The following is a 13,606-nucleotide window of genomic DNA, read 5'->3' on the forward strand; positions in this document are numbered from 1 at the left end:
ACCCCTTCAAACTACAAGCTCTGTTTTAACACACTCCACATCGTCATTCAGTCTCAACACACACACGCAGACACATACATAGACAACATGCAGTCCCATTGATCAGCATGGCTTTCTAATAAACGACATACTAGACAATAGGTGACAGACTATAAGAGACAGTAAAGACTGGCTGGCTAATCAATATTTTCATACAGTAGATGAAAATGTAAAGTGTAATTTGAAATATTGTGTCGACAGACCCAAAGGAAATTTATCCCTACCAAGTTTTTATTCTGTTTTGGTTTTTTCACATGTAGAAGAAACTGCTAATAAACAGATTGACATGTTGTCACGTATCTTCATGACTGAAGGGTATGACCCCTTTTGTCTTTTTTAGGAGCTACACAGATCTGAAAGAGTTTTCCAAAATAACGAGACAAACCAGAGACTGGTACGTTTATTTCAATTCTAGAAAATCATTCCTCAAACATCATGCATAGGAGTCTTTCTTGTATATTCTCCCTGTCCAACACAGCCTGCAGGAATGGCATCATTAATTTTCAGTTGTACACGTTCTCAAGGTTTCTAAGCAGCATCACATTTTCTCAAGTTGTACCTTTTTTTTTTTAAGCTTGGCAATGACATATACAATCTATCTCTCTTAGTCACTAACACACACAGAGTTGGAGTAAATGTATCTTTCAAAACAGGGACAACATTAGAGGATGCTGTTTTGTTTTTTTGTTTTTTTTAACTAAACTGGCACATTGCTCTGAATTAATTTCCTCATCTCCAGTTAAGTCTTGTTCTCTGACAGAAAACAGTGCCTTGCGTAGTGTCCACCCATGTCCACATGAAACTGCTGAAGAGGCTGAAGTGCGTCATCACAGAGACCACCAGAGCCGCCGTAGAGAAGGCACTTGTTAGTGACAGATAAACGGTGATTGGCTGAGTTCTCTTTGAGGTTGTGTTTGCTGAGCTCCTCCCTTTGACGGTGGAGCAGAAGCAGATTTAGGAATACTGCTGAGTGAATTTCTGGTGGAATTCCTTGACTTTGTTCAGCAGGATCTGCAGCTTGTCCGTTGGCGGCAAGATGGTCATTCTGTGTGAGAGAGAAGAAGTAAAGCAAGACAAACATTTATTATTAACCTCAGCAATGTAACGACAGAAACAAGTTAAAGATTATTATGGACTTTGGAAAACTGCCTGCGTAATAGATTAGACTAAAAGTTATTCAATAACTAGAGAACATATTTATGAATAATGTGACATTCTCACTTCTTTATACTCACAACCAGGAAGAAGCACAATTAATACTCTGAATCATGTTCATCATTAGTTCCCAGTTCATCACATTTCTTTTTGCTGTATTAGATCCCATTAGTTTTTACTAAGGAAGCCTAATAAACTGTTAACTGGGTGTATTTTACTACCTGAAGTGGTAGGTTCCCTCCTTCTGGCCAAAGCCACTTCCAGGTACAAGGCAGATCCCAGTTTCCTCCAGCATCTTCATGCAGTAAAACATATCAGGCTGCTGACCTTTGTCCTTGGAGAGAAAAGAGAGACCATTTCAAGTGCTGTGAATGCGATCAAGTGACGAACTTTCACTGCATTTTTCTGTTTCAAAAGTACATGTTCCTATGGTACATTGGATTACTATTTCGTGCATTCCCTTTTTGATTCTGGACATTAATTTAGTAGGAATAATTTTCAAATTTGCAGAAAATCAAAGCCATTTACTGTAGAATTGGATCAAATTAATGCAGTACTGTTACTTAACAGCTCAACTGAGTAACTCTTTTAAAAACAGCCCATTCCTGTTCTTTCATTAAAAAAGGGTAATTAACTTGTTTTACACAGTGCTGTATCTCTGGAAGAACAGAGCAGGACATCTTCGGGTTTAATCTTAAACGTTTTAATAAATGTATTCATTGAATTTCATAAGGAAAAATTTTCCATTTTGTCTTTGTGTTACTGAGTTAGGTCAGGACATATTCCAGATGTAAAAAGCTATCTCAAGGCTGATATTAACAAAAAAATAAATAAAATAGATAAAAAGCAATTCAAGTTTATGTAAAAAAAAAAAAAAATTCAAGTTATCGAGGACAAGCTGGCCTCTGCATTAGCTCTGCTAGTAAAAATTTTGTCCTAAAGTGGCTCTCAGCATGTGTGTTGTTTTTGAAAAAACAACGGGCAAGAGTGAGGTATAATACAGCTGTGTGATCAGTATTGTGAGCACAGTTACTGTGATTGATCAGGTATTGTGACCGTATCCTCTATTGGGATTATCAGATTCTCAATCACTTGGCTCAGATGCTCTTCCTGAAATTCCTACTGAGCAGTCAACCCGAAGGACAGACTTGAAACCACATTCTATTGGAAATCATTTGTTCCCTTTTAGCAAAGATTTGTATACCGAATAAATCTAGTTATGTTATTTAACTCAACCTAGTGCAGAGTATGAGATGTTGGTGTCATGACTACACTCTTTTACTGGTTGCTCAAACGTAATTAAGTTGACGTCTCGATTTTGTCATCGATGTTGGTGGATCAATGAGTGCCACGACTGTGTTGAGAAATAGGTGAAATCATAATAAGGCGACCAAATGATAAGTGTTGGTAAGAATATTTTTGTCTTCTTAGTTCATTAACCTTGAAACAAAACATACAGTCAAAAAGAGAATATTGAGCCATTTTTGAAAAAAGTGAAGGACTGACCAGGGCCTCTTCAATGGCTTTTTTAGGGATGGTTATGCGTGGGAAGGAGTACATTGCACCCTGCACCGGATTGCAGCTGATGCCTTGCACAGTATTGAGAACTTGCTCTGTAAGTTTGGCCTTCTCTGCTAGGACACTTAGGGTGGCGGTGCGCTCCTGGATGTGGGAGGTAGAAGAGAAGGAGAAAAGAGAAAGAACTCAATTAGACCAAAAGAGGGGACGCTACGAGAATTAGAACCACTGGCAAATTCATTTGCCAGGCCTGTGTCTGACTGTACTGGAAACATTCATCTTAGGCAGCAAAATGCCGTCTTATCAAACTCAAAGCAGCCTGAAGGAAAGTGTTAGCCACAAAAAAAGTATTTGTAAGTCCTGAAGCAGTGTAAAAATGAGCAATTCTAGAAAGGGTTGTGTTTCAGCCCCATTAAGTCGTCGCCTGCCTTTTTTTTATTGGTTGAAAATTAAATAACAGCACCTGACTCTCTGGATCTTTTTTATGAGGTTTTCTTCTCGAATTTCTTTCAGACTGCTGTAAGTTCCATAAGACTGATGTCACATCAGATAACGTACAATAAGTGTAAAAAAAGCATATGAATCTTCTTGCGGATCATTTCTACAAATGGGTTTTATAAGTCATCCACATGTACACCTCCCAAAGTCCCTTGGTGCATATTTTTAGAAGCTTGCTATAATGCGTCCACCAAGGTAATAATATTCTATTGACAGCTAAAGAAGATTTGTAAAGATGAATCCTAGCGGTGGCATTTTATTTTCATAAAAACAAATATTTGTTATATTAATAAATGCATTGCTTATTCAAGGTATTACAAAATGATTTCATTTCAATAGCTAAACCAGAGTGAGACAATATGAATTCATTTAAGGCCAGCATGGACGTGGACGGGACACAGACAAACCCTGAAAAAGGTTCAGCAGCGAGAATTATATAATTCTAATGAAAAGCAGCAGTGTAAACCAAATATTGTCAATATATTAAGATGTATTTAGATGAAAATAGGACACAAGAGCCAATTAAAAGAGATTTCAAGGTAAAATCTATAATCGGGTAGTGTACTGAAAGTACATTGCAAAAACAAAGTGTAGTCTTCCTGAATCCAGTGTATTGGTAATTCATTTCATATTCGGTTGCTGAACTGATTATGCAATCATATGATGGCAAATAATGATGGCTGTGGAATGTAATCTGTGCACCTTGATAAAATTGTCATATGAAGGCTCCCCAGGCTGTGGGGGGTTGACCACCAGATCCATTAGAGCCTGACCAGGAACAGGAGGACACAAACGGACTGAAACCAGCTTAGTCAGCTGCGCCTTAACGTCATCGTCCATGTTGATAATCTCCATGTAGCCTCCACGGAAGCCACATCTAAAGGAGAAACAATGATTTTCCAACATAAACTGATAGCTCCAAAAAGGTGAAGAAGGAAGAAAAAAATAAAAAAATTAAAAAAATAAACAAACACAAACCCCTCCCCCCAAACACTTCAAAAACAAAAAAGACACAATCATACAAGTTATAGCATGCACACAGAACTAATTGTGAAAATTATGGGGATGAGGTCTGAGTGATTTATCTCAGGATGAACACAGGATGACTTACTCTCCCATGTAGCACTTTGAAGTGGAGTGGAAGGATGCCAGTTCTACTGTATTTGAGTACTCTGGCCCCATCTCAAATAGAACCTTCTTAAAAGAGTGGAACTGGCAACCATCAGCATACACATTATCCTGGTACACCTGGGAGTTGAGGACAAGATGAGAGATATCACAGTGAGCAGTGGACAATAAATCAAGCAGATGTTAAAACATATGGAGAGGCCGTACCTCATCAGCCATGAGGAAGAGACGCTCCTTTGCTGCAAATCGGATTACATCTTCAATACACTCCCTGCTCTGGACCTGACCTGAGGGAAAATAGAGGAGTTTGAGGCAGTTACATTTATTTGCTGCCATCTAGTGGCTTCTCTTTGTGGCGCACACAAAATCCACAACATGATGTGATTTAACTTAATTGATGTCGCCATCATAATATTTGACGGAGTAAAGGAAGGGAAGATTACCAGTGGGGTTTCCAGGGTTGATGATGCACAGGGCTCTGGGGTTGCAGTGCAGCCGAGCCTCATCCAGGGCTCGTTGCAGCTCAGTGATGTCGAGACTCCAGCAGTTTTCTTCATTAAGGTAATAGTTGATCTGAACAGCGCCAAGTTCAGCCAGCGCAGCCGAATACAGGGGATACTGAGGTATGGAGATCATCACACCCGTTCGGGCGGCGCCTTCACCACACATGAGCAGCTTCAGCATGGTCTGACAAAACAAAAGAAACACCTGCCAGTGTAATGCAATAAAATTCATCAGCACTATTATGTATATCCTCCAAAATGACCATCTAGTTGAATCACCGGCTCTCTAGTGCAGTATATAACCTTCATGACAGGTGGATTTATTGTTGAGCTGTTATGTGTTATACCGCATTCTTTTTAGCTAAACGTATGATTAAAAGTAGAGAAGGGACACGATGGCAGAAAGTCAAAATGAGAGGGGCTTTGTACCACAATGCCATCGCTGGCCCCTGTGGTCAGGTAAATGTCGTCTGGGTCACAGGAAACGCCGCCATCCCTTCGCTCAATGTAGCGGGCCACATCCTGACGCACAGAGTCTATGCCCTGACTGGCACTGTAGGAGCCTGAGGGAGAGTCATGTAGAGACGATGTATAGCTTTAACACATGAGTTATCGCTGATGCAATAACACAACAGAGCAAATCACCAAAGAATGTGGTGGCATGAGCGGGTGCATGGTTTATGTTTATGTGTTTGTTTTGTGAATGCTGTATTTTTGTGGCTGTATGGACTGCGAGAAGAAATTTTCCTGAGGACAAATAATACATCTATCTATCTATCCAGTTATTGCATAAAGAGACTGAAGGTGAAAATAAGCAGTAAGGGTTATATGAAGTTTATTGTGTTTGTGCAAACAGCTAAAATAATCATACACACCCATACTGTTCCCTCCACATGACTGGAGAATGCGGTGTGCTCTACTTTTAGCATCCTCTGGGAATGTGCTGTCATTCAGTAGTTCCGGGTAGGAGCATAGAGCCAAGACCTTGAAACAAAGAGAGGTGTGATTGTGTGAGCAGGAGTGACAGTAAGTGTAACTCTACTCAGATTATTGCATAAGACAGGACAGACTGACGGACACCAACTGACCCCAGGAGGATGAAATCAGTGTTTTAGTCATTCTTGGGCCAGAAGGCGAGGTATTATATTTAGACAAGGTTAGGTGAGGAACGTGGGGGGTGGGGGTGGTTGGCCACAGACCTGTCGGAAGAAAGTGATTGGCTGCTGTCCCATAGCATGTGCGTCACCAATGTTGGCCCTGATGACTTCCACAAATGGCTTCTTCATTCCCTGCCAAACATAAACAAAATATATAGAAAAAATTACTTATCTGAAGAATGGACTTCACTTTGAACTCAAGCAATGATGCCATTGTCTTTTCTAAATTTCAGTCTGATAGCTGACAGCTCCCACTGCACAACCTTGACCCCAAATTTACACACAGGCTTAAACAGACACATAGCTTTTTCCAACATTTATGCTACAAGAGGCTGAGAGCACAGCAGTTGCAGAGCTCAAACTTGGTTAGTGGTTTATTCATAACCACGTGAAGGAATTAATTTATTAGCAGTTGTTCGCAGCCATTCAGTCATTTTCGTAGAACTGCACTGTGAAATGGAAATAATCTAAAAATTACAGTGATAAATATCTTCATTGTCCTTTGGGTATCATAAACTAAATGTTACCTTGGCATGGATGATAAAAGCAGGAACACAGATTAAAAAGGCAGTTGTAAAGGTCAGTTGGTCCAAATAAGCATGTTTACTGTAGATTTTCCAGGAAAATTAAATTCACATACAAGTCATTTTTCCTGTCACCTTTGCTAACTTGCACATGAACACTTCCTGATACTCACTAATACCAAAGTGAGGTGCAATTCTGTAATGACAGAACAAATACATTTTGTCCAAACCTGTCTTTTATTAGGACATTAAGTAGGGACCTTGCAGTAGATTGTATCGCGGATAGAGACCATTAGCTCACAACTATTTAGTGTATTAGCAACAACCTTGACACTGATTATATATGCAAACAGAGGAACAAAGTTTCAACCTGAGCACAGCACCGTATCATACTGACACCACTTCCCTTCTGAACGTAGATTTATGGAGGCCTTTAACCTCTTTCAGTTTAGGCTGAGAAATAATAATGGAGCAGCAGTGGACTGAATTTTAAATATACTTGAGAGAAGATACTGTCAATTTACTTTCCCTTGAGGACATTGATATAACATTTCAGAAAGATAATATCCTGAGCAGCTGAAACCACTGACAGAGGACCAGCAGCAGTGCAGGCAGATGTGTATAAACACAAGCACAGGCGCACACACATGCTGTTACCACCAGATGTTTGGGACATCGTGACAGTGCAGAGAGGCCACAAGTGGAAGCGCACTCACACACCCTGCAGAAATCAAACCAGGATGTTTGATTTGTCGGATTTAGCCTTCAGATTTCAGGAAGCGTGAGTCTCTGAATATCTCATTGGTTGCATATGAGGGGAGTCTCTCAGTCTCGACCAATGACGTTATACTGGGTGAATGACACCCCTAGGTCAAAAGTATTGTCCAATCAGGAAAGAGAACAAACTAGCAAGGCTTCTGCTTTTTGTTTTCCCATCAGTGATAAAAACAAGTTTGCAAACAAGACTGAGGTTCCATCAGAAGGGAAACACCGCTCTTGATGCAAAACTGGTTGGGTATTTATTTTTTCACTGCAAAGGAATTGTAGCAAAGGCTTTTCAGTTTTTAATATTTGCTCTACCAACTATTCACAACCAACTAGCTGCTCATTCGTACAAAACAAAGACTGCAAAATAATAACTGCATGTGAAGCCTCAATTTGTGTGCTTGTTAACTGGTGCAGTCAGCTGGCTCACGGTTTGACTAGTCTCTGTTAGGAAAAGCTCTAAACAACCAATCTTTAGTATTAGAGGAAGAAAAAAACCCAAACTAGAACAATGCCATGCTTGTGCTGTCCATGAAGAGCACAGAGAGAGAAGATCTCACTTCCTAAAAACAAGTTGCGTATGAAACAAGAGTAGGGGATCACTGAGTGAGCATTTGTTTGAGTATTGGTTTAATTCCCAGACAAGAGTGAGAATATCACTGTGACCTGTTTCCCAAAGTAACTCAATACCATTCAGCACCGTAACTTGGGAAAGGAGGAGCGCACATAATGAAGAGGAATGTGTTTTGACGAGACCTACAACAACATTTCAGGCCCTATAAAATAACAGTGCTTCTCTGTTGAAGGCTTTACTGAGAGGACTGTAGCTGGTTGATTTTGCCTCCTGGCTTGGTGTAATACTATTGAAATGTGCAATTAATGAACACAGCGGTGCTTCTACTGGCTGAGGGAAATGTGATGAATGAAAATGCATTAGCAGGTGAAAATTATCATATTTCTCCGTCTTTCGATATCTTGGATGCTTTTTACCAACCACTAATTCTTCTTGCTTTTAGACCATCTAAATATCAATTTGGTAATGCCTCATCAACCTCTCATACAATTGAGAGGAAAGTAAAGAGGGGTATGGAAATAAGAATTGGTCAGAACAAACGGAGCATAAAATCTACAGTGCCACTGAACCATCTGGTTAAAAAGGTCACTACTGTCTTTACAGTCCCTGTGGGCTCACACCACTGTGACTTTTACCTGTGCAAGAACCTGTTCACATACTCATCCCTTCCTGAGCAAAGCACTCTAGAGAGGACAGTTTTCACACCAGACTGCACTCAGTACACTAACAGCTGGCTGCCACATCACCATAAGCAGTAGCAGAGGAAAGAATCTGATTGGGCTTAAAAAAAGAGGAATGCACATATGACATTAATTCACAGTGGCAGTAACCTGGAAAGGACCTATAATATCTTACTTATAAGACAAAATTACTTTTTCTCAAATATTCAAACTTAAATTACTGGAAAGGTCATCAAGTCATCAGAAGGTGAGAGACACAGCACAACCAGACTTGATAAAAATAATAATAATAATTTAAAAAGATAAAATAAAATCAGTCAGCAGTTCAGTCTACTGATTTTGAGTTATAAAGCAGGAAGTTATTAAGGAGCACTAAGTGTGACATTAAAAAAAAGTTAGAGATTAACACCAAGAGCCATTTGGTGAAATGTGTGAAATGTATCTGGATCACACTGGCCTATGAATCGTCGGACATGATATTTGTTAGGAATCGCTTACTGATTGACGAACTTTGATACAAGGTTGAATAAACCACCCAGCAGGTGATAGCAAAGTTTTCTTTTGGGATTATGATTAGAATATTAAGGTCGGGTAATAATTAAGAAAGGAGTCATGCTGGTGTGCAATCATAACTAAGTACTGGAGTAAGATCATTATGTGGGGGACAACGACCTTCAAAACTTTGCCCCAAGTCTTGGTTGACATGAACATCAAATTCCAGGCTTCAGATTAAGATAGAAGAAACATAAATTGGCTCTTAGAAAATTTACTCAGTGCTTTTTCATTGAATACGCTGGCATGACTGGTTTGTGTTGAGATATCACCAGATGGGTGAACTTGTAAATAGATATATGCAAAGATGTTCAGCAGATCTGATACAAGAGTGACAAAAAGAAACGAACCTCAGAGAGCTCCCTCTCCAGCTCCACTGCCCGCTGCACGATGGGCCCCCTCACGGCATACTCCACCTTCTTCACCGTGGGGTTCATGGTGTCGATGGTCAACACCTTGGCCCGGGACATCAGTCCGTTTTCAGACATTTTCTCTTTGGGGAGCCCACGGCGGGTCAGGCTCAGACTGGACAAGGCTCTGTCGGGAGAGGGCAGAGGGGGAGAGGTCAGTGAGCGGACCGTGGGGCCGCCGCTACCGGCTAACACGTCGCCTCGCCCGAAGCTCAAGAGCCGAACTTTTGTGGGTGAGAGTAACCGCATCCGTGTGGCCGACATGTTGTTTATAACCGAGCTGGACAACTTTCTAAAAAAAAAAAAAAAAAAAAGCTGCGCGGAGCCGGCTGTCGCACTCTGGAGGAGCGAAGTCAAAGTTGTGCAAGTTCGGCCGCCGCGCTGCTGAAATAAGTCCGCGCTCAGACCTTTGGACCCCGCAGAGGCGGAGGCGCTCAGGAGGCCGAAAACAAATGATAAATCAGACCCAGAGAGTTCCCCCAGCTCCTGGCTGCACCCCCACACCCCGACTGGACTTCTCTAGCTGAACATTTTTGGGGTGCGATCCCTGCACGCATGGCAACACAACCACAGAGCGTCCCCTCCACAACCCCCACCCCCTTTGTGTGGCTCTCTCCCCGGTCATCCCGCCTCCTCCCGCCCCCTCTCCCAGGCACCGTGAGGTCGTCAGTGTCAGAATCGGCTCTCCGGTTACTGAGCCTCAGCAGCTCTGGACTACAGACCTGCTGGCTCAGGGAGATGCAGCTTCCAACTTCCAAACTGTGCTCGCTGCAGCGCGTCTCTCTTTGTGTACCCGGAGCTCCATGCGCTTTGGGTGGAGACTGAGCGATAGATGGAGAAAGGGAAAGCTCCTCCTATATGGACTGACCTCAGTTGCCTCCATCTGCTGAAGTTTTAACTGCAAATTCCTTTGACGAAGTCTGAACTAACTCCTGCTCTCAGAATAATTAGAAAAGAGCGTGTTATCCCAAATAAAGTCTACAAATTCAAGGCTTACTCTGGCGATCAACCCCTCTGACACAGGATTATTGTTAAAAGCATTGTCATTTTTGCTCAACAAAGTTGAGACACTCCACATGGTGGAGGTCAAACTATAAGAGCAAAGTCAGGCCTCGTGGCACCAGTTAAAATTTCACATTCCTCCTCAACTTTGCTCTCTGACAGCCTCGCCTCACTCTCAGGAGCTTCTACACAGAAAATGAGCACGAGGAGCGGGTAGTCAGATGAAACTACTTACTGGGATGTTACTGATCCTCAGTGATTTTCAGTGAAACTCTGCCTTCACACTGAAAAGTGAGAGAGCGATAGGTTTCTTGAAATAACCAGTGCAGGTATAAGCAAAACAAAACACAGCAGTTAGCATGCCGCTTTCATTGGAATAAAGTACTCTGTTATTATCTTGCCATCATTACAGCAATAGTGTGGTGTGCAAACAAATAGTTTTGTTTTTTGCACCCTGTATCATTTACAGAGCGGAAGTCTTGGCAGATGCTTTAAAATATTTTTCCCTTAAAAGTTCACACCATCTATGCCAAGTGGCTGACATATGAACAAAAGGTATAATAAGTATGACACTAAACTGCTTTTGCTTCACTTCATTTCATTATTTTAAAAGGAAAGTTTCGACCTGGAAAGTGAAAAAAATGATCATTATCACACCAGCTGTAAAAAAAATGAAAGTAAATCACTCAATGACACAAAGACCCAAAGAAAGTAACAAACTATATTTAGAATTAGATCCAGCAGACAAATAAGTCATTGCATCTTTTTAGAGGCTAAATGACTCACAATGTTAAGACAACAAACACCAGACCCTTATTTATCCCAGTGTAACCTTTTCACTTGATTTTCTAAGAATCTAAGATACAGTGCAATGTTCACGATAATGTTACTTTTCAGTTTGCTTCCAGGATTTAACCTGCTATCTGACCAGCTTTTATTGCTGTGACAGATCAGCCTTAAAGCCAGAGAAGTTAGACACATTTGTAAGTGACTGTGCTCTCAAATGCAAAACAAAGCAAAAAGATGTTCACTCTGGTACGGCATTTTCCACAGTTCTCTGACTTTTCTTACTAATAATAATAATAATAATAATAATAATAAATAACAGTTTGGTGAAATCGTTATAAAAACGGCTGATCTTTATCTTTCATTGTAGATTCAGTCAACATCAACCATTTAGTGTTATGTCCATCAGTAAAGATATAAGGCTAAATCAAAATATCAGCAATGAATTCATATGACAGGTTGAATAGCTATTCACATTGTAGGTTCATCTAAATTTCAGTTTAACTGTTCAATTAAAATCGAGTGGCTGTAACTATATCTGATAGAGTCTGTGTGGCCACTGTGCGCAGGGCAAATGTAGGGCATGATGATGTGACAAGCAGGAAGAGCTGATGCTGAGGTGTTTGAAGTCCAAAACTTTTGCATTTATCTGTAACAAGGTAGCACTGTAGTGGCTGGTGTGTGAAACCAAGGACAAAATCTTCAGTGTTACTTCTCTGAGCTCTCTCCTCAGGGGAGACACACAAAGTCTCCTCTTGGCTGAAGTAATGTGTTGTACTGAAGATATAAAACAGCTTTAGCAACTCCCAGCATTGGGCTTTGGAGGGTAAGGGAGGCTCGCTGGGCAGATAATTGGTTGGTGTCCGTACACAGGAGACTGACCGACGTGTTTCACGGTTGATGAGAAGAAGTGCCAGGACATCAGGACGCAGGGATACAGATATTGGTAAACAGCGCTCTCCAACGGCCAAGCAGTCTCTCAGGGTCTCTACCAATGGCATCCAGAAGCGGCCCACCAGCCCACTCTCGGCTTGGTGTAGGGTAGGTGTGGGACCGCACAGCACACACACATCAGCTCCAGGAAGCAGCTGGAAGCGGAGCAGGCGATGGGCTACAGTGGGGCTGCCATGAGGGAGGAAAACTGGGTAATCACAAGAGGCAGATCCAGAGGCTGACAGGGCTCGAGTCAAAGCAGAGAGCAGAACAACTTCCTGTGGTGCAAGGCGCCACCACTTCTCAGTCGCTGCTGCTATTCGTCCATGGACGATAAGGCAACCAAACTCACTGTCTGCAGCCTGAGCAAAGGCATCCACAGCCTCCTGAAGAACAGCAGGGTTTGGGGGCAGCAATGAATCAGCGCAGTGTGTCAGGCTACCCAAGATGCCCTCTTGTCTCTCCTCCAACAGCTGATCAATGAGGCCGAAGCAGGACCGCAAGTCCCTCTTCAGTCTCTCGACATTCCTCATGTTGGCCAGTTCATCCTGCCCCAAAACCAGCACCATGCAGTTCCACACATTCTCCAGGAGGCGTTGTAGACGAACCTTCTCCTCTCTGCTTCCCTGCGGGCCTCCTCCACTCACGGCGATGAGCATCACACTGTCCCGGAAGACTCTCCACACCACGTTGCCCCCACCATCGGTCTCACAGCTGGACAGCACCGCTCCCTGGCCTCCCCCAAACATGTGAACCCCGTTCAGGGAGCCGATGACGGAGAAGGGCAGCTGTCTGGAGGCGCCCCTTGTGAAAAGCGGAACCCCGCTGCTGGCTGTGAGGCAGAGGAGCTGTGTTGACCCCTCCTGGAGCATCCTCACCGGGTATCAGCTAGCTTGCATGCTACGAACAGACTCCCTTTTCAATGATTCAACCCGTGAGCTGGTCTGATGTAACAACAACCAAAAACGGACCCCAGATCTTGTAGCTAACCCTAATTTATGGTGTTACATCATGGAGGGGTTAGCCGTTAGCCTAGCGTCAAACAATTTTCACGAAACTGGCCGTTAATGGCCCCGACAACACAAGAAACATCATGCGGCAGTTTAACCTGTCACGACTGGACACGTACCGTCGGCTCGCTGACCGCCTGGCTCCTGACGGCTAACCGTGTTTAGCACGCTAGGTTAACAAAGAGAAGTTACCGTCGTTTCCACAGTAACGCTGTCCCATGATTCATCCTCCAAACGGACGAGGGCGGTTACATCCGGCTGGTCTAGCCGCGCAGGAAGCACCGAGGCGGCGGGAGCGGAGCACCGACCTGGGTTCAGTCCCATCCAGCCGCCAGTCCGCTCCGCACATGGACCACCGCCTCCGTTAGCTCA

The 13,606-nt window shown here is 42.6% G+C and overlaps 2 protein-coding genes across 6 annotated transcripts; both read right to left on the reverse strand.

Moving 5' to 3' along the window:
- Positions 1-411: 411 nt before the first annotated feature.
- Positions 412-13,606, reverse strand: gpt (glutamic--pyruvic transaminase). Of its 5 annotated transcripts, none has more exons than XM_029525661.1 (13): positions 13,354-13,586; positions 10,741-10,789; positions 9,444-9,630; positions 6,041-6,130; positions 5,717-5,825; positions 5,271-5,404; positions 4,782-5,025; positions 4,546-4,625; positions 4,322-4,458; positions 3,913-4,087; positions 2,701-2,856; positions 1,416-1,528; positions 412-1,084 (listed from the first exon to the last, which is right to left on the reverse strand). In XM_029525661.1, the coding sequence occupies exons 3-13, from the start codon at positions 9,579-9,581 to the stop codon at positions 994-996; spliced, it is 1,467 nt and encodes a 488-aa protein (XP_029381521.1). In that variant the 5' UTR covers positions 9,582-9,630; positions 10,741-10,789; positions 13,354-13,586; the 3' UTR covers positions 412-993. The 5 variants fall into 5 exon arrangements, with proteins under 5 accessions (XP_029381521.1, XP_029381522.1, XP_029381520.1 ...); XM_029525662.1 differs by having other exon boundaries at positions 13,427-13,575; XM_029525660.1 differs by lacking the exon at positions 10,741-10,789 and having other exon boundaries at positions 13,427-13,606.
- On the reverse strand, positions 11,207-13,342 carry fuz (fuzzy planar cell polarity protein). The gene has a single exon (XM_029525665.1). It carries the CDS (start codon positions 13,094-13,096, stop codon positions 11,804-11,806), a length of 1,293 nt encoding a protein of 430 aa, XP_029381525.1. The 5' UTR covers positions 13,097-13,342; the 3' UTR covers positions 11,207-11,803.

Source organism: Echeneis naucrates, chromosome 17, assembly GCF_900963305.1.
Source record: "Echeneis naucrates chromosome 17, fEcheNa1.1, whole genome shotgun sequence".
Taxonomy (NCBI): Eukaryota; Metazoa; Chordata; class Actinopteri; order Carangiformes; family Echeneidae; genus Echeneis; species Echeneis naucrates.